The sequence below is a fragment of the Erinaceus europaeus genome, chromosome 1 (assembly GCF_950295315.1).
Source record: "Erinaceus europaeus chromosome 1, mEriEur2.1, whole genome shotgun sequence".
NCBI lineage: Eukaryota > Metazoa > Chordata > Mammalia > Eulipotyphla > Erinaceidae > Erinaceus > Erinaceus europaeus.
In genome coordinates this window covers 161,628,410-161,655,720 of record NC_080162.1, presented here as the reverse complement: position 1 = coordinate 161,655,720, position 27,311 = coordinate 161,628,410, and the positions used below count along the sequence as shown (strand labels likewise).

Sequence of the window (27,311 nt, the reverse complement as noted above, 5' to 3'; positions counted from 1 at the left end):
AAAAAAAGGTGTAAAAACAAAAAGTAAATCCAGACCTGTGAAGCCCCAGCTGTGACAAAAATAATATTTACACTTAAAATGTACACATTATTCATCTGTCATATGAAAAGTTCTTTTCCACTTAGAAAGTATTAAAAACCAAAAGAATATCCAGAAAAAAAAAGAATTTGTAGATTAGGTAAAATTAAACCCAAGATTAGTTATATATCTTTTTTTACTTAGGGTGCTAAGGTCCATCTAACACATCTTTGCCATTCATCTCTTGTAGGTATATGCCAATCAAACATCTTGTCAAGCTCTTGGAAATATTTGTGTGATGAACATGAATTCCTATGAGTCTTCCATTTTTGATGCATGTCGAGTGTTCCAGTTTATCTTTGAAAATACTGCTAGACTGCACACTGTTCACTCTGTTTCATTTTGGTAAAGATATTTTGGTTGATGAATAAATATTTTGATTAAATTTAGTGTAGTCAGACAAATACTAATAATATGGTGTAGATAATAAGAAATAGTCTCTCCATTGTAAAAGCAATTGTAATTGCTTGCAGGAGACAGAATCTCCCATGGCTCTTCTATGGTGACCAGCTGGGATTAGCACCTCAAGTACTCAGTACTACACCTCTGCCTACAAATTTCAGTTTCAAAGGGGAAAACCAGGTACAAGTTATTTTATTATTAGTTGTTGGCTGTGTTTTAATATAACTTTAAAAGGTTAGAGCCTATTTTAAGTTAGGATTCTTGTGTTGTAACTAACCTCAATCTGAATATCAGCTCCTTATACATATTAAATGATAAGATTGAGCTCTTTTGCATATATAGATGCCTGTGGGTTATATGGTTAAAGCAGCAAGTTGTAGTTGTAGCAGTAAGTTGTACTTATGGTATTTCAAAGAGTAGTTTTCATGGATAAATGCAAAACATTGTTTATCATTCTATATTTCTGTATTTTAAAGAAACATTTCCAAAGACTGGGATTTTCCACTGTTGTTCATAGCTACAAAGTCTCACTTCCAAATTTTTGACTTCTAGAATGAATGAATATCATACCTTTTCTGTTCATGCCCCACACTACCCTCATATCTAACAAGTTTATTATTTATATTTTTAAAAAATATTCCCTTTTGTTGCTCTTTTTGTTTTATTGTTGTAGTTATTGTTGTTATTGATGTCATTGTTGTTGGATAGGATAGAGAGAAATGGATGGAGGAGGGGAAGCCAGCAAGGGGGAGAGAAGACACCTGCAGACCTGCTTCATCACCTGTGTGAAGCGACTCCCCTGCAGGTGGAGAGCCGGGGCTCGAACTGGGATCCATATGCCGGTCCTTGTGCTGGTCCTTCTGCTTTGCGCCATGTGCTACAGCCTGATTCCCAAAATAGAGTTTTTTTATGCACAAAACCAAACCCTTTCAAGTGTGTTTAACCAGAGATTAGGTTAATTTCGTTTCAGAGTAAAGATAGTTGAGTTTAATATTTGATCTCTGAGGGGGAGAAGGGTCTGTGAACAATAAAAAAATCTTTATAGACTATTGCTTTCAGAGTGTGTAACATTTTATTCCTGGGTTTCGTTAATCAGAATACAAAATTGAATTTTGTTGCTGCTTCTTATGATGTAAGAGGAAATTTTCTGAAGTGGCAAACTTTAGAAGGAGGTGTTTTACAGGTGAGTGTGATTTTTAGCCAAAGAAGTATTAGTATGTCTTATCCTAATGTAAATATGATATACTGGCTTATTGCTTAAAGAGAACATTGATTATTTTTTCTAGTATTTAACTTGGAATTTTACTTTATTTATTTTTATGAGAATACTGCTCAGCTCTGATTTATGGTGGCAGTAAGGAATTGAACTTGAGACTTTGGAGCATCAGGCATGAAAATCTTTTTGCATAAGCACTGTGCTAGCTCCCCAGCCCAGCTCAGAATTTCTTAAAACTACTTTTTTTTTAACACAGTTAAAACTACTTTTAAGTTACAACTTTATGACACAGATGCCCCCTTAGCTTTTTATATCCTTAATATAACAAGGATGCCACCTTAATTTTTATACCCTTAATGCATGAAGTGTTATATAAATCATATTCATGTTGGGACTTGAGAATTCATTGTGAGCACAGAAAGCATTTACGTGAAATATTTATCCATTCTATTCCTTTGTTGTAGCTCTGTCCAGATACAGAGACAAGATTAAATTCTGCTTATACTTTTGGAACAACTTATCAACAAAATGTAAGTTTGAACTGTTTTAGATTGTGTATTAGTTTTATTTTTCACATCATCAATAAAAGAATCATCCTTGCATTTTTACAAATTGGAAAATTTGGGCCATTAAGACACCTCACTTGGAAGGGTGCTTGCTTTGCCAGGCGTATGACCCAGTTTCAAGCCTGGTTCCCACTACACTGGGGGAAACTTTAGTGCTGTGAAGCATCTTTCCCTCTCTTTCTTTTTCTTTTTTTTTTTTTTTTCCTCCAGGGTTATTGCTGGGCTCTGTGCCTGCACCATGAATCCACCGCACCCGGAGGCCATTTTTCCCCCTTTTGTTGCTCTTGTTGTTGTAGCCTCGGTTGTGGTTATTATTATTGCTGTTGTTGACGCTGTTCGTTGTTGGATAGGACAGAGAGAAATGGAGAGAGGAAGGGAAGACAGAGAGGGGGAGAGAAAGATAGAAAGCTGCAGACCTGCTTCACCGCCTGTGAAACGACTCCCCTGCAGGTGGGGAGCCAGGGGCTGGAACTGGGATCCTTACGCCGGTCCTTCTGCTTTGCACCACATGCACTTAACCCACTGCGCCACTGCCCGACCACCCCCTTTTTCTTTTTATATCTTTCTCCCTGTATCTCTTTATCTGAAAAAAGTTTACCTGGAGCAGTGAAGTGCCAGCAAGGTAAAAAAAAAGAAAGAAGGAAAGAAAAAGAAAAATCAAATCAAGAGGGGCCAGGAAGTGGCTTGCCCTGTAGAGCACAAACTTTTTGAAGTGTGGAGACTCAGGACCTCCATCCACCATGTGGAAGCTCTGTACAGGGGAAACTTCATTAGCAATGGAGAAGTGTTAAGATCTCTCTCTCCTTCTCTTTATCTCATCCTCTATTAAAAACAAACAAACAAAACCTGGCATTTTTTTTTTGTCAGAGAGAAAGAAATTGGGAGGAATAGGGAGAGAAAAGGGACTTTTTATAATGACGTATAATTTTAGTTACTGATACAGTTTTTTTTTTTCATTGTTATCAGTGGGACTCAATGCATGCACAATGACTCTACCATTCCTTGCATGATTTTTTTTTTGTTTGTTTTATTTTGCTTTTTTGTTTTTCATAGAGGGTGAAAGAGAAATAAAGAGGGAGAGAAGGTGCCAGAGGAACACCTGGCTGAGCATAACATGTTACCATGTGCAAGGACCTGGGTTAGAATCCCTGCTCTCCCCCTGCAGGAGGAAGCTTCACAAACAGGTCTTAGATATCTATCTTTCTTTTCTTTTAAATATTTTGTTTATTTATGAGAAAGATAGGAGAGAGAAAGAAAGAACCAGACATCACTTTGGCACATGTGCTGCCGGGGATTAAACTCAGGACCTCATGCTTGAGAGTCCAAAGCTTTATCATTGCGCCACCTCCCGGACCACAGGTGTCTATCTTTCTTTCTACCTCTCCCCTCTGAATTTCTTTCTGTCCTATCAAATTAAAAAACAAAACAAAACAAACAACAACAATAACAAAAACAACCCAAGAAGAGAGAGACACACACACACAGACTTAGCAACACTGCTCCACCACTTGTGATGCTTCCCCACCACAAGTAGAAACCAAGGGTTTGAGCCTGGGTCCTTGTGTATGCTGATGTGTGTGCTGTTAGGTGTGTGCCACCCACCCCCCATAGACATATGTACTTTTAAATTATTTTATGTATAGAAAATCATGATGAAATTAAATTCATCTATTTAGTCTTAAACATCATCTGTTATATTTTCATTATTTTATTTACTTCTGGTCTATCATGCACAGGAACCCAGGTTCAAGCCCCCAACTCTCACCTACAGGGAGGATGCTTCATAAGCAGTGGAGTAGACTGCAGGTGTCTCTCTCTCTCCCCTTCTCTTTCAGTCTTTTCCCCTGTTTCTCTATCTCTGTCATAATTTAAAATGAAATAAAGATATAACTCCCCAAATACAATCATCTTAATTGAGATACTTCTATTTTTGTTTTCCAGTGTGAGATTCCTGTCGCCAAAATTTTAGCTGACTTTCCCACGCCAGTGTTTTATGATATTTACTTTGAATATACAGACGAAAATCAACAACGCTATATCTGGGCTGTGCCTGTGTTAAACCGAAATCTTCAACATAATAAAATGTTTGTGAACCAAGGTAAGGCATTCATACATACCACTTTTTCTCAAACTGAAACAAACAAAAAAAAAATAAGCTAACCATGATAAATTAATAACTGCAGATTACAGCAGTGATTATCTATTCTCTTGTCGTAAGGCTTTGTATAGCATGCCTAAAAGTAAAACATTAAGAGGTGTACTATTTAGAATTTTTTTGCTTAATGTGTTAGTCTGTGGTTGAGAAAATATATTACTGCTAAAAGTGTTATTTTCCTAAGAAAAATTAATAGAACCTGAAAATCAGGACTGGCAAGCTGTCCTCAAATTGTTCTTTGCACAAATTGGTTTCTTTTGTTGTTCGTAAGCAGGTTGTAAAATTCTACTTATTCAAGTAATTTGCAGGGAAAATCCTTCAAAGCTGAATGAAAATTCAGTCAGAAAACATGCATTTGAGATGAGAAAGGTTATTATCAGGGGCCCCTTATAGTAGTAGTAGTTTTAATTAACACACTTACCTAAAACAAAATACTGTAACTTTATGTTTTTAATTTGTTCATAAACTTGTTCTTGGAAACCACCTTGAACAATTTGAAAGTCTTTTTAAATTTCTTCTCTTTTTATGTTAAAAGACAGTAGCTCTAGCAAGTGGCTTCTGACTCGGCGCATTTTTCTAGTGGATACACTCAGTGGACGAGAAAATGACTTAGAAAGTCAGCCAAGAGTAATTCGAATTGCTACCCAAATAACACTGAGGTAAGCAAATGTTTAATGCACTAAATTAAACTTGGAGTATGTAGGATGATGTCATAATGAAAGTATTTACTAGTAGTTATCAGATGAAAATAGTAAGGACAACTAAATTAGGACAATGCATAATATCTTTTATGCATTATATATCTTTCAATTACCTCTTTGGATTGGTAAACGCCAATAAAGATGAAGAACCAAGTGGAGGATTATAAAAAAACTTAAGTTTGAGGGGCTGGTTGGTGGCACACCTGGTTGAGTACACATATCACAATGCCCAAGGACCCAAGGTGAAGCCCCCAGCCCCTTGCAGGAGGAAAGCTTTACCAGCAGTGAAGCAGTGCTTTAGGTGTCTCTCTTTCTCACTTATCCTTCTAAATTTCTCTCTGTATCTATCCACTAAATAAATACTTAAAATTTTTTAAATATTTATTTTTCCTCTTGTTGCTCTTGTTTTTTTATTGTTGTTGTAGTTATTATTATTGTTGTTAATTGATGTTGTCATTGTTAGATGGGACAGAGAGAAATGGAGAGAGGAGGGGAAGACAGAGGGGGAGAGAAAGATAGACACCTGCAGACCTGCTTCACCTCTTGTGAAGCAACTCCCCTGAAGGTGGGGAGCTGGGGGTTCGAACCAGGATCCTTATGCAGGTGCTTGCGCTTTGTGCCATGTGCCTTTACCTTGATGCACTACTGCCTGGCTCCCAATAAATACTTTTTAAAAAGAACTTAAGCTCGTCATAGCTCATGTTCTAGGCCTCACTGTATTCCTACTGAATCAGAGTGGGTTGGATTATAGTGTGTTAATAGGTGGAAGAGAAATGACTATCTGGAGACTAAAATGAGTATGTTAGAAAGAACCCTTAAGGTGATTGCAAATGGGCAGATTTTTTTTTTTGTCTTCATCTCTTTTGACAGCTACTATTATGGCTGGACCCTGATTAATTACAAACATTCTCCTTTTCCTAGGGTACTTTAACAGTGGCTCTACCTGAGAGGAGTTTTATGTAGTCATTTTTCTCTTTTCCCATTGTGAGATTCCTATCTCTTAAGACTTTTATCTAACTTTCCCATTCCATTCTTTTCTTTTTTTTTTAAATTTTGTTTCACACTCTACTCTTTTTATGATGTATACCTTAAATAAGTTATTGAGGGGCTGAGGGACACATAAAGGTTATGTAAAAGACTTGTGTTTGAGGTGCTGTGGTCCCAGGTTCAATCCCTAGCACCACCATAAGTCAGAGCTGAGCAGTGCTCTGATCTCTCTCTCTTATTAAAATAAACCAATAAAATATTTAAAAATAAAATGAACAATTGAAAACCAACACCACTATATGATATTAATTTGGATGTTACTTAATTATTTTTTATAGTTACTACATTTTTATTTCATAACAATCTTCTGAAGTAGGCAGTACTAAGCTTTGTCATATGTCTTGGTGAGATGTATTATACTATGATTTTTATCTCATTTTATTTTTAGGTATTTTATTTATTGGATAGAGACAGAAATAGAGAAGGGAAGGGAGAGAAAAGAGAGACACTTGCAGCACTGCTTCACCACTTGTGAAGCTGCCCCCTAAAGGAGGGACCAGGGGCTTGAACCCAGCTCCTTGTGCCTGGTATGTGTGCTCAACTGAGTGCACCAACAATGGGTGCCTATACTGTGCTTTTTTAACTATATCTGCAACCTACTAATGCAGTATCACTAGTAAAAATTAATTCAAGCCTAGTCAGACCTAAATTGGTTGAGATGAGACCAGCATGTTCCCTGATACTTGTATTTTTTCACTATTACATTAAATTTAACAGAACTAAAACTCTTGACACATTTTGTTAAAATTTCTCTTTCTCTGTGGAAAACCAGAATAGCATTTGTCTTTCCCTAGAGCTACTTTTTCTCAACTTGACAGAACTTTAGTGATTTCATTTGTAATCTTCACAGGACCTATATAAGGAAGAGTTCTAATTTGTCTCAAAGAGTATACAAAACTCTGACTACTAAAGGTAGATTATATTGCTACCATTGTTTTATGTTTAATCTTCACTTGTCTTAATTAACTGATTGGTTCTGAGATCACCAAAAATATCTATATTAAATTCATACTTAACAAGTTAAATTTGTGTTTTTCTGCACCTAGATGTATTTATAACTAGTAATGTATTTCCTTTCAAAAAGCATCCAACTTGTACCTAACACGAAAAGTGGAAACATCTACCCTCCTTTAATTACCATAGCCTACAGTGACATTGATGTCAAAGATCCCACTAGCCAGTATGTGAAGGTGAGTTCCTTATTAATTGCTTAATTGCTGCTTCAGTATGTGTTGACCTAGTACAGATCAAGTTTGTGCTATGGTCAAAGACAAGGAGTCCTTTGTTGCAAATTTTAAGTTAACTTTTATCTTTATGTAGTTAAATTCACTCTGACATATGTGATGCTGGGATTGAACTCTGAACCTTATGCTTGAGAGTTCAATACTTTATCCACTGTGCCACTTCCCAATTATTTTTGACTTACAATGCTAACAGGTGAGTTCCTGTGAATATTAAGTATAAAAAAGAACTAGGGCCCAGGTGGTAGTCCACCTGATAGAGCACACATTATGCTTGAGAAGTTGGGTTCAAGCCCCAGTCCCCACCTGCAGGGAAGTGGGGAGGAACTTCACAAGTGATACAGCAGTGCTGTAAGTATCTCTTCTCTCTGTCTCTCACCCTCTATCAAAATTATAAATGCTACTGAGAGTGGTGGAGTTAAGCAGGCATTGAGCCCCAGTGATAACCCTGGTAGCAAAAGGAAAAAAAAAAAAAGAATCAAGAATTAGCCTTCTTAATAGGAGGCATCCTCAGCAGTTGAACATCCCTGTTCAGAATCCTGGGGTATGCTGAAATTTGTAGGGGCTGCTCCTGTTCTTTCTGGCCACCTTGCTTTCACTTAGATTTTTGTCTCCCTGCATAATTAAAGTAGAAATTTAAACTGTGCACAAGCTTGTGTGCTCTCTTCGTACCAGCTTTGCTCATTTTATTGAGGCACATTTTATTTTTATTTATTTATTTATTTATTTATTTTTCCCTCCTCCTCCAGGGTTATTGCTGGGCTCGGTGCCTGCACCATGAATCCACCGCTCCTGGAGGCCATTTTTTCCCCCTTTTGTTGCCCTTGTTGTAGCTTCGTTGTGGTTATTATTATTGCCCTTGTTGATGCAATTCGTTGTTGGATAGGACAGAGAGAAATGGAGAGAGGAGGAGAAGACAGAGAAGGGGAGAGAAAGATAGACACCTGCAGACCTGCTTCACTGCCTGTGAAGCGACTCCCCTGCAGGTGGGGAGCCGGGCGCTCGAACCGGGATCCTTACGCCGGTCCCTGCGCTTTGCGCCACATGTGCTTAACCCACTGCGCCACCGCCCGACCCCCTGAGACACACTTTAAAAGGCAGAAAGAGATTCAGATCGTAAGCTTTATTGCTAGTGTCCTTAATTTCAGTTGAACTAATTTGCTGTCTTTTAAATACTAGGTTTCTTTTTCAGTCACATATGAAATGAACCAAGGAGAAGCATATGTCCAGACAGACGTGAGTTCATTTAACCTATTCAAACATCTACAACATATTTTTTGATTTAATACAATCTTAGGGGGCCAGGAGATGGCACGGCAGGTAGAGCCCTTCATTAGCTCCTTAATTCCACATGCGAGCACTAAGCACTCTGCTCATGTAGCACATGTGCTTTACCAGGTGTGCCACTGTCTGGCCCCTTGCACGATGCTCAGTGAATGGTGGTGTGGTGCTTTGGTGTGTCTTCTCTCTAAAAATAGAGTGAAAATTGAAATGGAGAAGTCTGTTCAATAGTGCCACATGTGTGAGACCCTAGGTTCATTTCCTGGTATGTCCTTTAAAAAAATGATATATACTGAAATTATCACTTTAAAGAGATTTACTATAGACCTACCACCCAACCCCCCTTAATGTTAGCATTTTATATATCAGTAACTGTAGTATAGTGATCATCACCTAGACATTAATATTGTAGTGCTATTAAACCTAAACTCTTAGAATTGTACAAGTGTTTTTTTTTTTTTTTCCCCACTGTCCTTTTTCTGTGTCTCAACCTAGCCCAGAATTGCATATTTCTTTCTGTTCTCCTGTCTCCTTAGTCTGACCAGTCTCTTTAGGTCTTTCATAACCCTAGTACATTTTGAAAATTATTGACCTGCAATTGCCCCTGATACTTCTCTATTATTAAATAAATTTCAGCACATACTACAGAAAGGCTTCTGCCCATCTCGGTACATGAGATTAGAAAGTGGAAGTAAAAAAAAAAAAAAAGAAAGTGGAAGTAGGTCTTGTTACGACAATGTTAACTTTGATCAGATGGCTTAGGTGGTGCCTGCAGTGTATGCCAGTGCATTTTTGCCTTCATCATTAATGAACATAGGGCAGTTCTTTGAAATTATGAAAATGTTCTGCTTCTCATTTTTAAAAATTATTCCCTTTTGTTGCCTTTGTTTTATTGTTGTTATTGATGTCATCATTATTGTTGGATAGGACAGAGAGAAATCAGGAAAGGTGGGGAAGACAGAGAGGGGGAGAGAAAGATAGACACCTGGAGACCTGCTTCACCACTTGTGAAGCGACTCCCCTGCTGGTGGGGAGCCGGGGATTCAAACCGGGATCCTTATGCTGGTCCTTGCGCTTTGCTCTGCCACGTGCACTTAACCTGCTGCGCTACTGCCTGACTCCCTTCTCATTATTTTTTTCCTAAAATCCTCAGCATCCATTGAGAATTCTTGCCTGTAGTAATTATTACTGTGGTTTTTGATTGAATTTCTGTTTATTATTTCTTTAGTTACTGTCTATATAAATTAGTGTGAACTTGTGGGTATTTTATTCTAGCAGTTAGGATTAATTACTATTTATTTTTTGTAAGAGAGAGAGACTTTAGCACCACTCAGTCCTGGCATTATGTGACACTGAGGATCAGGCCTGTAACTTTTCTCCTCAGCCCAATGCTTCTCCTAGATTTGGCTACTTGGAATTTCTTGAACTTGACTCCTGTGTCCCTCCAATAGACCCTCTACCACTTGAGGGGTATATTTTTATACTTTTTAAAATACTGATAAGGGAGAGTACATAAATTCCAAACATCCTTTTTATCTGCTTTAGATTGCTTTGGGTGTGCTGGGTGGACTAGCAGTTTTATCATCTCTTTTGAGGACTGCAGGATGGAAGAGGCGCATTGGGAGTCCCATGATTGATTTGCAGGTAGGATGAATAAAAAATTGTCTTTTGTTTCTCTGGGGTGTCTAACTAGGGGAGGTATATGCATACCTTCTTTCCCTCCCATGTTTCTGCACACCAGTCGACACTCTAGCCAGTGGTGCTCCTACGCTACACATCATAGTTTGACACTATTAATTGCATGTCGTTGTTTATTTGATTTTTATTCTGTGATTATTCATGTGCTTTTTAAATTATTTGGATTTCTACTCCTAAAATATTCATGTCCTTTGCCCATTTTTCTATTTGATGTCTCAGTTTTCTTGTTAATATACAGGAGTTTTTTTTTTTCCTCTGTCCTCTTATTCATTTATTTTTTTTAATAGCCACCAGGGTAATCACTGGGGCTTGGTGCCACTCCCAGTGGCCATTTTTTTCCTCTATTTTTTCTTTTTTTTAAAAAAATAATTTATTTATTTTAAAAAGGAGACATTAACATAACCATAGGATAAGAGGGGTACAACTCCACACAATTCCCACCACCAGATCTCCATATCCCATCCCCATCCCCTGATAGCTTACCTATTCTTTTTCCGTCTGGGAGTATGAACCCAAGGCCACTGTGGGTTGCAGAAGGTGAAAGGTCTGGCTTTTGTAATTGCTTCCCTGCTGAACATGGGCATTGACGGGTCAATCCATACTCCCAGATACTCCAGTCTCTCTCTTTCCCTAGTAGGGTGGGGCTCTGGGGAAGCAGAGCTCCAGGACACATTGGTGGGGTCGTCTGTCCAGGGAAGTCTGGTTGGCATATGCTGGCATCTGGAACCTGGTGGCTGAAAAGAGAGTTAACATACAAAGCCAAACAAATTATTGAACAATTATGGACCTAAAGGCTGGAATAGTGCAGATGAAGTTTTGGGGGCTACTCACTGCAGACTATTGTGTACTTTTGCCCTAGTTTATGGATATGTGTGAACATATGCTCTGTCTTATGGGACCTGGTCTATATCTAGGTTTTGGGACTTTGTTAGGAAGTGAACCACCTGGAATGGAATTAGAGAATATTATGAAAGGAAAGGTCTCACCCGAGTAATGAAGCTGAAGTGTTGTTATTCCATACCTGAAGTTCTGGACATAGTCTGAAGTGAAGCATGCTGAGGTGGTACTTGTTGCATTGATTAGGTTGGGATTGGCAGATGCAATATTATTTGGTATAAATTGAGAGAAGCATGCAGGAAAGTGTGCCCCACCCTAAGGTTCCAGGACTGGGGAAAATATAGGCTCTATAGTGGAAATTTGAGGTTCCTGTCTCACCCCAGGGTTTTTACTTTGGTACCCTACCCTCTATTTTTTCTATCTTTTTGTTTGATAGGATAGATAGAAGTTGAAAGGGGAGGTAAAGAAGGAGAGAGAAAAAGATAGACCTGCAGATCTGCCTTATCGCTTGTGAAACACCCTTTTTCAGGTGGGGAGTGGGGGCTTGAATCCGGGTCCTTGCTCATGGTAATATGTGCACTTAACCAGGTGTGCCACTACCCAGCCTCCTCCTTTCTCTTTTCTAAATATGAGTCCCCTTTGACTTTTTGATGTTCAGTTTTTTTCTCCAGGTCTGTGCTATTTGTTATATTATTTACATGTGTCCTTGTGTAACAAAAACATTTGATATTGTCACATCTAAACAGTTTTTCATATTTTGGTATGTGCCTTTAGTGTATTATTTATAAAATCCTCTATCTCGAGACCATAAAGATATTTTTTCATGGTTTATGCTATAAACTATAGTTTTACTTTCATTTATTTTTTATTTGTCATTTGTTAAATATTTAGTATGTGCTATTTAGTGTTCGTTGTAACTTATATAATTCATTGACGCCTCACAATAATTTTGCTAAGTTAGATATTACTGTTTGTACTTTACACATGATGAAATTGAGGCAGAGGTCCATCAAAATTTTGACTCGTTTAATTTTCCACAAGTTAGTAACAGAGGTGGAATTTCAGTTTTGCTTATGAAGAGCGTGAGAAAGGCTCCACAGTGACTTGTTTGTGCTGGAATGTCGGCTTGATTCCCTGCTACTGTGCTGGTGTGGAGATGTAGCTTAGTTACAGAGCACATGATTCACATATTTGAGCTTCTGGGTTTTATTTCCTAGCACCAAAACATAAAAACTTAAAACAAAGCCAGTGTACTACTAAGGAATCAGAGGGGGAGGAGGTCATGATTTGCAGATTGGAATAGTCAAGAAAGGATTATTAGGGAAGTGAACTTTAATCTCTGCATTCCACAGATAGTCTCTGAGGGCCTGCTGTGTGTATGCCAAGCCCTGGGGGGTATGACAGTGAGCCAGACAGACATGGTCTTTGCCCTTAGAGCCCACAAGAGTTTAGTATAGGGATAGAGGAAACAATGGAACAGTGACCTTTTTCATTGCACAAAATAATGACAAAGTATGGAGTGGTTGTCATTGATCAAGTGGTTACAACTGGTGGAAGAAGCAAAAAAAAAAAAAAAAAATTTGGTTCAGTTGTAAGAGCCACTGTAAGTCAGGAATTGATATTTTAGTGGAGACTATGTTTTTTTTTTTTTTAAGATTTATTTCTTTTCTTTTAAAATATCTACTGGGTAGAGACAGAAATGAGAGGGAAGGAGGAGACAGAGATGGAGAGATACAGAGAAGGGCCAGGTGGTGTCACACCTGGTTGAACACACATGTTTACAGTGCTCAAGAATCTGGATTCAAACCCCCCGTCCCCACCTGCATGGGGAAAGCTTTACTAAGTGGTGAAACAGGGCTGTAGGTGTCTCTCAGTTGCTATCTCCTTCCTCCTCTCAATTTCTGGCTGTATCTATCAAATAAATAAAGATATTTTTAAAAGGAAGAGAGAAAAAGAAAGAGAGAAAGAAAGAATTCCTGCAAAACAGCTTCATTTGTGAAGCTTTCCCCCTGCAGGTGGAGACCAGGGTCTTGAACTTGGGTCTTTGCGCATTGCAACATGCTGATTCTACCAAGTGCGCTACCTCCTGTCCTCCAGTCTCTATACTTTTACAAAGGGATGTGGCACAATCTAATTTACATTTTAGAATGCTAATGGATGATATTATGGGGGACAGTTTGAGATGAAGGGCTTAAGGCTAGGAGAGAATTAATAGACTTCCTTAGATGTGAAAGAAGTGTAAAGGGTTGAATAAAGTGGAAAAAAATTTTTTCTCTTGGATAGAGTCAGAAACTGAGGAAGAGGGAAAATAGCACTACCTGTGAAACTTCCCCCTGCAGGTTGGGAGCAGGGGTTTGAACTTGGGTCCTTACACATTTTAATGTGTGCGCTCAACCAGGTGCCCCACCACCCAGCCCCCCAAATGGAAACTTTTAAGAATGAGGAGGATTCAAAAGGTATCTAGGAAGTGACTGTAAAAAACTGTAGCTTAAAAAAAATATTTTTTTCGTTATCTTTATTTATTGGATAGAGATAGTCAGAAATCATAAGAGAAGGGCGTGATAGGGAGAGACACAGAGACACACTTGCCATACTGCTTCACCACTCACAAAGCGTTCCGCCCTGCAGTTGAGGACCAGCAGCTCAAACCTGGGTCCTTGCACATTGTAACATTTGTGCTCAACCAGGTGAGCCACCACCCATCCCCTGTAATTGGTTTTTAAAATTTTTTTTTAATATTTATTTTATTTATTTATTCCCTATTGTTGCCCTTGTTGTTTTATTGTTGTAGTTATTATTGTTGTCATCGTCGTTGTTGGATAGGACAGAGAGAAATGGAGAGAGGAGGGGAAGACAGAGAGGAGGAGAGAAAGACAGACACCTGCAGACCTGCTTCACCGCCTGTGAAGGGACTCCCCTGCAGGTGGGGAGCCGGGGTTCGAACCGGGATCCTTATGTCGGTCCTTGTGCTTTGCGCCACCTGCGCTTAACCCGCTGCGCTACAGCCCGACTCCCGTAATTGGTCTTTAATGGATCCATAGATACATGAAATAAAACTTCCAACTGTATGAAACAAGATAGGTAATATGTTATTAAAGCTATAATATGAACTAGACTGAATCTTTTTAAAAAATTTTTTATTAATTTAGTATTGATTTACAAAGTTATAACAGCACCACAAGAGTTCTGTGTCCCTGTTCCCTCCATTGGAAGCCATAGCAGTTCTCCCAAGGTTGCAGATATGGGTAAACTATTATTTCTACAACTGTCTGTCTATATTTGTTTGTATTTGCCCATTGTTTTCCATGGTCCCATCTTCTCTTTCTTTCCAAGTTATACTTACTTATTTTGAATGCCCCTCTCTTTTTCCTCTTCTGTCTTTGGGTCCTGATGGAGTTGGAGTTCAGAGCCTTCTGGTCATCTTGCCCCTATCATTTCTCCCCCCCTGGGAGTATGGACCAGGATTCTTTTTGAGGTGCAGAAGTTGGCAGGTCTGGCTTCAATAATTGCTTCTCTGCTGGATATGGGTATTGGCAGGTCAACTCATACCCCCAGCCTGTTTATATCTTTCCTTGTGAGGTAGGGCTTTGGAGAGGTGAGGTCTGGGGCACATTGGTGAGGTCATCTACCCAGGGAAGTCAGGATGGAACGATGATAGCATCTGCAACTTGGTGGCTGAAAGGCTTAAGATAAAAAGCAGGACAAAATGATTAATGAACAGAAACCAAAATATAGGAATAGAACAGGTGAAAATAGGTAGACTGAATCTTTAACTGTTGTAATTTTCTTTAAATTGCAGACAGTCTTGAAATTCTTGGTATTCTATGCAGGAGACCTGGCCAATGTTTTCTTTATCATCACAGTGGGGACAGGTCTCTACTGGCTGATTTTCTTCAAGGTAAGTCAGTTTCTGATTTCAACTTAAATACCAACAGCTGAATAACTGATTTGCTTTCTTTATAAGGAACATTTTATTTGAGTGTATTTCTGATCAGAAGTACTAGGACAGGCATTGAAATTATCATTCCTTGTTTGTGCTAGTATTTATTTAGTGTATCATTACTTTTTTCCTTTTATGATCTCTTTGGCTTATAAACGATGCCTACTAAAAACCTTATATGGTCATATTTAACAGTTTACTTTTTACCTTAGGCCCAGAAGTCCATTTCTGTTTTACTACCAGTACCAATTCAGGAAGAACGTTTTGTTACTTATGTGGGATGTGCTTTTGCTTTGAAGGTAAGCTTTTAAAGGATATGCTGCTAACTTTAAAATGCATGCAATAGAATTATGTATCTTTAATGTAAAAATTCTCTTAAGACCTTTGCTGTAAATTTTAGTTTGATTTTGAAAGAAAATATAAACTTTTATTTTACATAGGAAGATTATTTATAGTAGACTCATTTGAAAACTTTGCTGTAACTAATTTTTCCTAAGAAGCCATTTTTGAATTAACCTGAGTTAGTCTAATTTGATAAATTTGCTAGAAACTGTTTATAAAAACTGATGTATTCAAAATGGGATAAATGCAACTTTTTCTTTGTTAGTTGAGGTTTAAATGTACCACCATGGGTAAAGTGCTGGAATCTTAGAAGTTTCCTCTTGTCATAGAGCCCTCTCTATATATATCATTCTTTTATCAATGTCTGTGCAACATTTTTTTTTTAATTTACTTTGGATGGAGACAGAGAAATTGAGAAGGAAGGGACAGCTAGAGAGGGAGAGACACCTACAGCACTGCTTCACTGCTCATGAGCCTCCCCCCGCCCCTGCAGGTGGGGACCAGGGGCCTTAACCTGTGTCCTTGCACACTAGAAAGTGTACATTCAACCAGGTGTGCTACCACCTGGCCCTTCTGTGAGACTCTACATACCTTTGTGATAGGTTTCATTTCATTGTATCCTGTATCTATATGCTTTTCACACTGACCTGTGAGCTTCCTGAGACTACATATAAGATTATTTTTATCAATTTCGTGGTCAGTTGTAAGAAGAATGCCTCAGTTTACACATATTGCTTCTTTAGATGAAAAAAAAAAGTGTTTTGGCAATACTTTTTTTTTTAATTAAAAATCTCAATACCAGAAATAGGAAATCGTGTGCGCGTGTGCGCGCACACACACACACACACACCATATACACACACACACACATCACACACACACACACCATACACACACACCACACACACACACACACACCATACACACACACACACACACACCACACACACACACACACCACACACACACACACACACACACACACACACACCATACTGACATTTTAATCAGGACAAACCAATTATAGGTGAAGAAAATATCTTTATGTATGAAAAAGAGACAAAGTCTACTTTTGGAAATCTTGGACAGAGGTCAGTTCTGCAGAGCCCCTGTGATAGGAGGAGTGTATCTCCACTTTTTATATTCCCTGTTTTAAAGAGGGAAGAGGAGAAAACAAATCCACATTGAGTAAGAAAATTCTGTGAATTTGATGATTCCAATTTATTGATAAGCTTCTGGTGGTGTTATGACTTCATTTGTCACTTATGGATATTATAGAATACTTGTTGCTTGAAGAGCCAGCCTTGGTTTCATAAGCAGGCTTAATACATATACTTCCTGGGTATTTTGTTTGTCATTCTTAGGCGCTGCAATTTTTGCATAAATTCATATCCCAGATTACCATAGACATATTCTTTATTGATTGGGAACGACCTAAAGGAAAGATTCTTAAAGCTGTTGAAGGTAACTGAAGTAACTGCTTGTACAATTGTTTTTGTCACCCTTGAAGAACACAGAATGTAAATCGCTTTCTCATATTTTCTCCCTGACTAGGTGAGGGTGGTGTTCGTAGTGCTACTGTTCCCATAAGCATATGGAGAACATATTTTGTAGCCAATGAATGGAATGAAATTCAAAGTGTGAGAAAAATTAATCCTCTCTTTCAAGTCCTTACTGTTCTCTTCCTTTTGGAGGTATGAACTGTTTGATATCATTACATACAACTTTTGGAGTCCTAATAAATGTTAATATAATTTTGGTTAAGTTTTCAAGTCAGTGGAAAGAGTTTTCTCTCTCCCTCCCTTCCTTCCCTCTTCCTTCCTTTCTTTTTTTTATCATCAGAGCACTGCTCAGAAGTGGCTTTTGGGAGTTGGGTGGCAGTGCAGCGGGTTAAGCACAACGGCTGGCATAAGGATCCTGATTCGAGCCCCTGGCTCCCCACTTGCAGGGGGCTCAACTTCACAGGCAGTGAAGCAGGTCTGCAGGTGTCTGTCTTTCTCTCCCTCTCTCTGTCTTCCCCTCCTCTCTCCATTTCTCTCTGTCCTATCCAACAACAATAACATCAATAACAACAACAATAATGACTTCAACAATAAAATAAACAGGGCAACCAAAGGGAATAAATTTTTTTTTAAAAAAAAAGAAGTGGCTTTTATCATGAAAGTTGCTGTCTTAATCATATTTTAGTATATAGTTTCTAGATCTTTTTTCATCTTGTAGAACTGAAACATTTTCCATTCCCTCTCCTCCCAGCCTCAGCAATCACCATTCTTTCTTCTTTCATATTACTACTCTAGGTAATGAGCTGCTTTTTGAAAAATATATCTATAATATATATATATATATATATATATATATATATATATATATATATATGTATTTCTCTGACAGGACAGAGAGAAATTAAGAGTGAAGGGAAATAGAGATACTAGCAGCACTGTTTCCCAGCTCATGAAGCTTCCCTTGCAGGTGGGGTTCAGGGGCTTGAGCCTGGATCCTTGTGCATAGTAGTGTATACGCTCAGCCAGGTATACCACTGCCTGGTACCTGGAGCAGCTTTTACACCATTGGTTTTTGGAGTATCCCCCCGGAAATTAATAAAATGACTATGCCTTGCCTTACTAGAGAGCTTGTGTTTGATTCAACAGTTCTCAAATGAACCCAGAAGATACTTAGTACATAGGACCAAACTTAATCTTGGCTTCCTTTTATCAAATAAATTAGCTTCCTCAAGAGATATTTTGGAAAATACTATTTTCACTGTAAGAAAAACAATTCTTTGCTTAGTTCTAGTGTATGTTAAAAAAAATCCATGGAAGATGATGATGAAAACTTCATCCTTTAGAATTTTTTTGTTTTTTTGATTATTTTTTTTCTTTATTAGTAATTTGATATAGGTTTGCAAAATTACAAGTTTCATTTTTTTTCTATGTCTTTTCTTTATTAGTGTGACAGAAATTTTTTGTTTTTACTATTGAGGGATTAGTGGTTTACAATAAATACAGCTGTTGATACATATGTACAATATCTCAATTTTCTACAAAACACTCTCACCCCCAGCTTAGGTTCTCCTCCACAGTCATGCACTAGGTACCTGAATACTCCCCTTCCTCCTGATTCCTTTGCTTTGGTGCAATACACCAAACCTAGTTCAAGTTCTACTTTGTGTTTCCGCTGTTCTTTATTTCTCAATTTTGTGACAAATGTTTTAACATCTCAATAAACGTGATATATTTGCCATATCGAGATATTATAAGCTGATCTAGCTAAATATCTTATGTCTTTAAAATTTTTTTTTCATTATCTTTACTTATTGGATAGAGACAGCCAGAAATTAGAGGGAAGGGTTTGATAGGGAGAGGGAGAGAGAGAGAGTGAGAGAGAGAGTGAAAGAAAGAGACAGAGAGACCACCTGCAGCACTGCTTCATCACTTGCAAAGCTATCCTCCTGCAGGTTAAGCACAGGTGCTCAAACCTGAATTCTTTGGCATTGTAACGTGCGCTTAACCAGACGCACCACCACCCAGTCCCTTTTTTTTTTTACCAGAGCACTGCTCAGCTCTGGTTCATAGTGGTGTGGGGAATTAAACCTGGGACATTGGAATCTCAGGCATGAGAGTCTCTTTGCATAACCATTATGTTATCTATCCTCACCTGCTAAATATTTTATATTAAATACTTTGTAATTAAAATCTAGACAATCATTTTTATATACATTTTCTACTGGTGGTACAAATTTGAGTGTTTTAGTTTTTCACAGTGAATAGGAAAAAAATTTCCATTTTCAAACTAGATAAGTTTTTTTATTCATGTATATTTAAATGACTATTTCTCCTTTTTGTTTCAGGTCGTAGGATTCAAGAACTTGGCACTAATGGACTCATCTTCTAGTCTTTCCAGGAGCCCAGCTAGCTACATAGCTCCAAATAGCCGCATTTTGAGATATGCAGTATCTACTGCTCTTTGGTTAGTCATTGGAGTTACACAGGTAATGAAATTTAATTTAAGCCTTTTTATATTTATAATCCTATCCAATTAATCGTCCTCAAATACTGAACACTTACTACTTTCTATTGCAAAAAGAGAATGACTATAAGAACAAAAGTAATAAAACCTAGCTCATACGTAAGTATTATATCCAGACATGGTGCTAATTGTAGTACACATATTAACATACTTAATCTTTTTTTTTCTTTTTAAGTTTATTTATTTTGTGTATGAGAGACTAGAGCCCTGCTCAGCTCTGGCATATGGTGGTGTTGGGGACTAACATACTTAATCTTCATAGTAGCCCCCAGAAATAGGTATTAGTAGCCTAGTATTACAGAAGAAGACAGTGCAGCACAGAAAGCTTAAAGAATCACCTAAGGCTATGAAACAGCAACTAACAGAATGGAACTTTCAACCTATTATTTAATTATTTAAGCTATAAAACATGTTATAAGGTATGTGGCATGTGATACACTGATTTCCTTCCTCCCTTCTTCCCATTTTTCCTTCCTTCCTTCTTTGCATCCTTCCTTCCGTTTTTGGATAGGGACTTAAATTGAGAGGAAGGTGTAGAGAGACAGGAGAGGGGGATGCCTGTAGTACTGTTTCATTGCTCATAAAGCTCCCTTCCTGCAGTTCAGGGACTTGAATCTGGGTCCTTGCACATAGTAATGTGTGTCCTCTCCTGGGTGTGCCTGCCCGTTGATTTCTTTTTAATTGCTTAAGTTTTGGGTATTGAGCTTTGCATCTTGACTTCCATTCCATTTACTGTTAAATTTTTTTTCTATGAAAGATTTTTAAAAATGAATGAGTGAATGAATAAGATGTGACTAAAGCTCTTAATTTTAGCACCTATATTTCTTACTTTCTTTTCACACACTTCCACAAACCGAAAGAACCATTAAGTTTGATTTAAAATTCCTTTAACTTTAAAGTCAGCAAACAATGACCTCTAGAAAGACTGTATTGAACCTCCTAAAATGGGTGAACAAATATCCACCCTAAAGAACCTCTTTTTAAAGATCGTTCAAAACTGAGATCCCCTGATTCCCACAGACTTGCATTTAGGTGACAGTTTATAATATGAGATAGTCTCCTTACATTTCTATCTATAAAAATAGGAAAAACTTGTCCAAACTATATTATTATTATTATTTTCTTTTTAATTTTATTTATAAAAAGGAAACACTGACAAAACCAAAGGATAAGAGGGGTACAACTCCACACAATTCCCACCACCATATCTCCGCATCCCACTCCTTCCCTTCACAGCTTTCCTATTCTTTAACCCTCTGGGAGTATGGACCCAAGGTCATTATGGGGTGCAGAAGGTGGAAGGTCTGGCTTCTGTAATTGCTTCCCCGCTGAACATGGGCATTGACAGGTCAATCCATACTCCCAGCCTGCCTCTCTCTTTCTCTAATGGGGTGGGGTTCTGGGGAATCAGAGCTCCAGGACACATTGGTGGGATTGTCTGTCCAGAAAAGTCTAGTTGACATCATGGTAGCATCTGGAACCTGGTGGCTGAAAAGAGAGTTAACATATAAAGCCAAACAAATTGTTGACTAATCATGAACCTAAAGGCTGGAATAGTGCGGATGAAGAGTTGGGGGGTTTCCAGTTTTTAGATAGCTAGTAGGCATATTTTAGTTATATTCCAAAGGGCCTGTGGCTATACTAATTTTTTTTTTCTGCCACCAGAGCTATTGCTGGGGCTTGGTGTCTGCACCACGAATCCACTGCTCCTGGACGCTATTTTTTCCCCTTTTGTTGCCCTTGTTTTTTATTGTTATTGTTATTACTGTCGTTGTTGTTGGATAGGACGGAGAGAAATGGAGAGAGAAGAGGAAGGCAGAGAGGGGGAGAGAAAGACAGGCACCTGCAGACCTGCTTCACTGTTTGTGAAGCGACCCTCCAGGTGGGGAGCTGGAGGCTTGAACCGGGATCCTTACTCCAGTCCTTGCGCTTCGCACCATGTGTGCTTAACCCACCGTGCTACTGCCTGACCCCCTTTATTATTAATTTTTAGATAGAGGCAGAGAGAATAGAGAGTAAAAAGCAAACAAACCTTTCTCTAGTTTGGTAGGGACCAGGCTAGAGCCGGAGTTGCACTATCCAAGCGAGCTATTGTGTTGCCTCCACTTGTTCAAATTTTAAGCTGTAGGGAAAATGCCATTGGGTATAGTTTGACAATCAGAAAAGAAAGACAAGAATCACAATTTGAAGTAAAATAGGAGCAAAAGGGCATGGGATTTGCTGTTTGTCATTAATATAATAAGAAAATATTTTGTGCATTTACTAATATAGAAGTTTTTGTGAATAGATCAGATTCATTTTAGTTGTAGAGAATTTAAAGAAATACCGTCTGAAGCTTCTCATATTTGATTGAGCACAACAATCCAAAATAGCAATGAATAAAATAAAAATCATCTCTATGTCTCCCATGAAAAGAGGACCAGAGGTCCACAGTGAATTTTTGGCTTAGTGACTCCATCTGCCATCAGGACCCATAAGCCTGTTATACTTTGCCACTCAGTGCTTCTATTCTAAGGTCACTTCATGGTCCACAGTGGCTGATGTAGTTTCAGGATTGAGTTGGAAGACAACTTACAGCTTTTTCAGAAGTGCATTCATTATCTCCTTGGCCAGAACTCAGTCACCTGGCCATACCTCACAGTTCTGTTCTCTTTTAGCTAGGCAGCAATATAACTACTCAAAGGAGGGGCCTGTTACTAAGCAGAAAGTTGTTGAAGTAAGAAATAGCCAGTTTAGGCACTACCACCAAATTTTATTCTTTCTCACTTTACTGTCATTTTTATAGTGTTTCTTTTTGTGGTAATATTCTGAGGGTATCTTTATTCTTTATGTATCTTAAGAGTAAACTTAACAACTTGTTGTAGTTGCATAAATTTGTTTATAAAATACTTGATTCTCAAATTTTTTTTTTTTATTCTTACATTAGACTTTATTATTTACTCCTTTTGTTTACCTAAGTATTTCTTTGTCATCTTTTTTCAACTTTTTTTTTTTTGGCCTCCAGGGTTACAGCTGGGGCTTAGTGCCTGCACTACAAATCCACTGCTCCTAGAGCCTACTTTTTCCTTTTTGTTGCCCTTATTGTTTATCGTTGTTGTTATTATTGTTGTTATTGCTGTAGTTGGATAGGGCAGAGAGAAATGGAGAGAGGAAGGGAAGACAGAGGGGGAGAGAAAGATAGACACCAGCAGACCTGCTTCACTGCTTGTGAGGTGACCCCCTTGCAGGTGGGGAGCCGGGGGCTTGAACTGGGATCCTTATGATGATCCTTGCACTTTGCACCATGTGCACATAACTTCCTGCGCTACTGCCAGGTCCCCCCCCTTTTTTTTTTTTTTAACTTTTAAGTGGTTTCCTTTAAGTTTTAAAATTTGAGTGTTACTGTTTTTCAAATATGCATATAGTATTTACAAAAGTATTTCCAGTAAGCAGCTACTGTAAAATATTTATTAGTTCACACTATGTGAATATATTTTGTGTTCTAGCTATAGTGGGGCTCACAGATATGCTATCGTAAGAACAAGTAACTAATTGTGACAGGTTCTCTCTGTGAAGAGTCTTAGTGGGGAGATGAGACAGAGGGTAAATGGAAACTTGGGGAGGGAAGTTAGGAATGGGGTCAGCTTTAAATTGGGCTAGTTAGGAAGTGTGTTCTTTTTCTCTGAAATATACCTTAAGTTTATAATGTAAACTTTTCTCTTTGTAGTTAAAAGAAAAGTCTCATTTTAGTACCCTTACTTAAACATCAGAAAACACTTAAAACCATGCCATTTTAACATTTAATACACTGGTCTGTGGTTGAGATAAAATAATGATATATGATTTTATGGTCTGTCCTGTCAAAAGAAGATTAATCTGAAAAAATGCAATTTTTTTAAAAAAAAATACAGATAATGGAAAAATACCAAAGTTCCTTCAATGCAGTGGGAGCCAAGTCTGAACCTAGATTGTAAATATGCCAAAGCAGCACACTATCCATGAACTATTTCACTAGTCCTAAATTAGTAAGTTTTTCTAATGACTTTGGTATTTAGGAGAACAACAACAGATATAGCCATTAACACAAGTCCAAAATCTTCCGTTGACAGACAAGTCCAAATTGGCAGGTGGGATTTTACTTTATAGAAACCATTAGAAGATACCTTATTCTTGGTTGGAACTTCTATTTTCTTAAGATATTATACTGTGGCTATAAAAGAAAATTAAATCCTAAAAACTAATAGATTTGAACTTGGCTTAATGTTTCAGATTGTGTTCTTCACTGTTTTTTATGAGAGATTTATAGAAGATAAAATTCGACAGTTTGTTGATTTATGCTGTATGAGCAATGTAAGTACTTCTTGACTTTATCTTGTAACCATTGTTTTATTCCTTTTTAAAGGTCCTGAGTAGATTAAAGTAGGCTTTAAAAGTGATTTGGTGTGATTAGATTTTCAGTCTTAATTTTCCACTGGTTGTTAATTCCAGGGATAGTTATAACAGATTACACATCATATTTACAGCTTTTGTGTGTATTTTTTCTTTAAAGTTTCTTAATTATGAAGTTTCTATGACAGAAAATAGTTCAGTTAGCCCAAAGTCCCTGGAAAGCTTTTATATATCAAGTCTTATATCTTCTTTTCTTTGAAAATATTCTCAATCTCTTTTCCTTCTGCTTTTGAAAAAATAAATTCATTGACAGTTATTCCTTTATTTTCCTCTTTATATATTTTCTAAGACTTTGGCCCTTGTTATTTTAAGAGGAAAGAAGCAATTTAAAGAGAAACTTAATTTTTATTGTCTTACAGATGAATTGCTAATTGGTCTTTTAAAATCTCTTTATAGATATCAGTGTTCCTGTTATCCCATAGATGTTTTGGATATTACATTCATGGTAGATCAGTACATGGACATGCAGATACTAATATGGAAGAAATGAATATGAATCTTAAAAGAGAAGCGGTATGGTTGTATTTTATATCTTTTTGTTTTATATCTTTTTTTGTTTGAATGATGATTGTTGGTTCTCTTTAATTTTTTAAACCAGGTTTCACTGATTTACCATGAAATTTCAGGCTTTATACCTCTATGTATATAGGCCTCACTGTACCCACAGCCACTATCAAAAGGATACCATGTTCCCATTTCTCTCATCCTCATTCCTTTCTCTATGGTAAATGCTATAGTTTTCTTAGAGTCTAAGAGTTAATTTTGTTATCATTTTGCCAGAGTTTGGTTTGGTTGTTTATATTCTACACATGAGAGATCTGGTAACTGTCTTTCACTTAAGTTATTTCACTTAACCATCTCAAATTTAATCCATCTTACTGCAGAAGTCACTTTCCCCTCCTCCCTTCATCTCTGGGACTTCACCACTCTGGGTTGACTTTTGTAGACAGAGACAGAGGCAGTGAGAAACCATAGCACCAAAGTCTCCTTCAGTGACTTCAGCCCAGCTATGGAGGCTGGGCTCAGCTCTGGGTTGCATACATGGCAAAGTACCAAATTATCCAAGTAAGATATTTTTGGTCCTGATTTCCTCTTTCTTAGTAACTGAGTAGTATTTCATTAATATAGATAGTACAACTTCTTTATTTAGCCATCCATCCAGAGGCATTTATATTGATTCCATGTTTTGATTATTATGAGTAAAGCTGCTGTAGGGTTGCACATGTCCTTTTAAATTAGAGCTTCACCCCCTTCAGATAAATACCTAGGATTGACATTGCTGGCTCATGTGACAGTTTTATTTTGAGTCTATTAAGGAATATACTATTTTTCATAGAAACTGCACAAATCTGCATTCTCACCAACAGTGTACTAGAGTTGCCTTTCTCTGCACCCCTGCTGTTTTTAGTCTTTCTTATACAGACCACTCTCACTGGTATGAGATGGTATCTTATTAAAGTTTTGATTTACATTTCCCTAATAATAAATGGTGCTAAAGTAAAAGACTCTGAGTCAGGGGAGAGTTCAGGCCTTGAAACGTGATGGCAGAGGAGGATCTAGAGGGGGTTGAATTGTTATGTGGAAAACTGAGAAATGTTTCACATGTGCAAACTACTGTGTTTTACTGTTGACTGTAAAAATTAATTAAAAAATAATAGGTGGTGCTGAGCATACTTTTTTCCCATGTATATGAGGGTCCCACTTGCTTATGAATAATGATTCTCTTTATGAGGATTTGATTTGCCAAGATTCTGTTGAGAAATTTTGCATCTATGTTATCAGAGATCTAGTTTTCTTCTTTTTTTCCCTTTTATTACGATTAATGGTTAGAGCTGTTTATAACCTGGTTTTGGTACTGGTAATGTTGGTCTCATAAAATATGTTTAGGAATATTTTCCTCTTCAGTTTTTTTGGTAGAGTTTGGGAAGGCCAGGTATTAGATCTTTGTAAGTTTGGTAGAATTCACTAGGGAAGCCATCTGAATATTGATAAAGGAAGAAATCAGAGCCAGGTGTGGCTCACCTGAATGAGCACATATGTTACAATGAGCTGCAGTCTTCACCTACAGGAGGGAAATTTGATGAGCAGTAGAGCAGTGGTGTAGGTGTCTTTACTCCTGTCTGTCTGTCAGTCTATCTGTTTTTTCTTTCTCTGAGTCTCATATCCTCTATTAAAAAAGGGAGGCTGGGCAGTAGTGTATTGGGTTAAGTGGACATGGCATGAAGTGCAAAGACCGGCCTAAGGATCCTGGTTCAGGCCCCTGGCTCCTCACCTACAGGGGGTCACTTAACAAGCAGTGAAACAGGTATGCAAGTGTCTGTCTTTCTCTTCCTCTCTGTCTTCCCCTCCTCTCTCGATTTCTCTCTGTCCTATTCAACAACAACAGCAGCAATGACAGCAACAATAATAACAACAACAAGGGCAACAAAAGGGGAAAAATAGCTTCCAGGAGCAGTGGATTCATAGCTCAGGCACTGAGCCCCAACAATAACCCTGGAGGCAAAAAAAAAGAAAGTCCACCGGGAATGGTGAAGTTGTGCAGGCACCAAACCCTGGAGATAATGTTGGTGGTATAAAACGGAATAGAATTGAGTTTTATCCCACAGTTTCAAATAATCTGCAATTCTGAGTAACCAAATAAACCGTGAGGCAGTTGTTTCTTATAGGAGAAAGTGATAAGAATTCTAGAAAGTCACCATTTTGTAGTGCCTGATCATTAATACTTAGGGGCTGCAATCGTTAGTAAATGCTAAAACAATTAAGTGAAGATTGACAGGAAACATTAAAGTGATTAGTCTGGTTGACATAATCTATAAACACTGGCTTAATCTTGCTACTCATAAAAATTAGGAAAACTGGGGGCTAGGCGGTAGTGCAGTGGGATAAATGCACATGATGCAAAGCACAAGGACCGGCCTAAGGTTCCCAGTTTGAGCCCCCAGCTCCCCACCTGCAGGGGGGTTGATTTGCAAGTGGTGAAGCAGGTCTGCAGGTATCTATCTTTCTCTCCTCCTCTCTGTCTTCCCCCTCCTCTCTTGATTTCTCTCTGTCCAATCCAACAGCATCAACAGCTATAAGAGCAATAACAACCACAATAAGGGAAACAATAAGGGCAACAAAATGGGAAAAATGGCCTCCAGGAGCAGTGGATTTGTAGTTCTGGTACCGAGCCCCAGTGATAACCCTGGAGGCAAAAAAAAAAAAAAATTAGGAAAACCAACATAAATTTAGTCCTAAGTATAATAGTTGGAAGTATATAATACTACATATGAAATTCTTGCCTAATGAAATTGAACTCAAAATAAGCCTCTAGATCTATGCTCCAGTTTATAAGAAGTACTAATAGGACAGGC

At 37.9% G+C, this 27,311-nt stretch overlaps 1 protein-coding gene across 1 annotated transcript in view; it reads left to right on the top strand.

Moving 5' to 3' along the window:
* The window catches only part of TMEM67 (transmembrane protein 67), a 50,740-nt gene that overhangs the window by 13,802 nt on the left and 9,627 nt on the right, over positions 1–27,311 (top strand). Inside the window, exons 8-23 of the mRNA XM_007537400.3 lie at positions 269–423; positions 552–660; positions 1,577–1,663; positions 2,161–2,226; positions 4,204–4,360; positions 4,953–5,076; positions 7,250–7,355; positions 8,586–8,642; positions 10,233–10,331; positions 15,022–15,120; positions 15,375–15,461; positions 16,869–16,968; positions 17,059–17,198; positions 19,352–19,492; positions 23,779–23,859; positions 24,355–24,471. Coding sequence (XP_007537462.1) covers positions 269–423; positions 552–660; positions 1,577–1,663; positions 2,161–2,226; positions 4,204–4,360; positions 4,953–5,076; positions 7,250–7,355; positions 8,586–8,642; positions 10,233–10,331; positions 15,022–15,120; positions 15,375–15,461; positions 16,869–16,968; positions 17,059–17,198; positions 19,352–19,492; positions 23,779–23,859; positions 24,355–24,471 — 1,725 coding nt within the window. The remainder of the gene's footprint in view (positions 1–268; positions 424–551; positions 661–1,576; positions 1,664–2,160; positions 2,227–4,203; positions 4,361–4,952; positions 5,077–7,249; positions 7,356–8,585; positions 8,643–10,232; positions 10,332–15,021; positions 15,121–15,374; positions 15,462–16,868; positions 16,969–17,058; positions 17,199–19,351; positions 19,493–23,778; positions 23,860–24,354; positions 24,472–27,311) is intronic.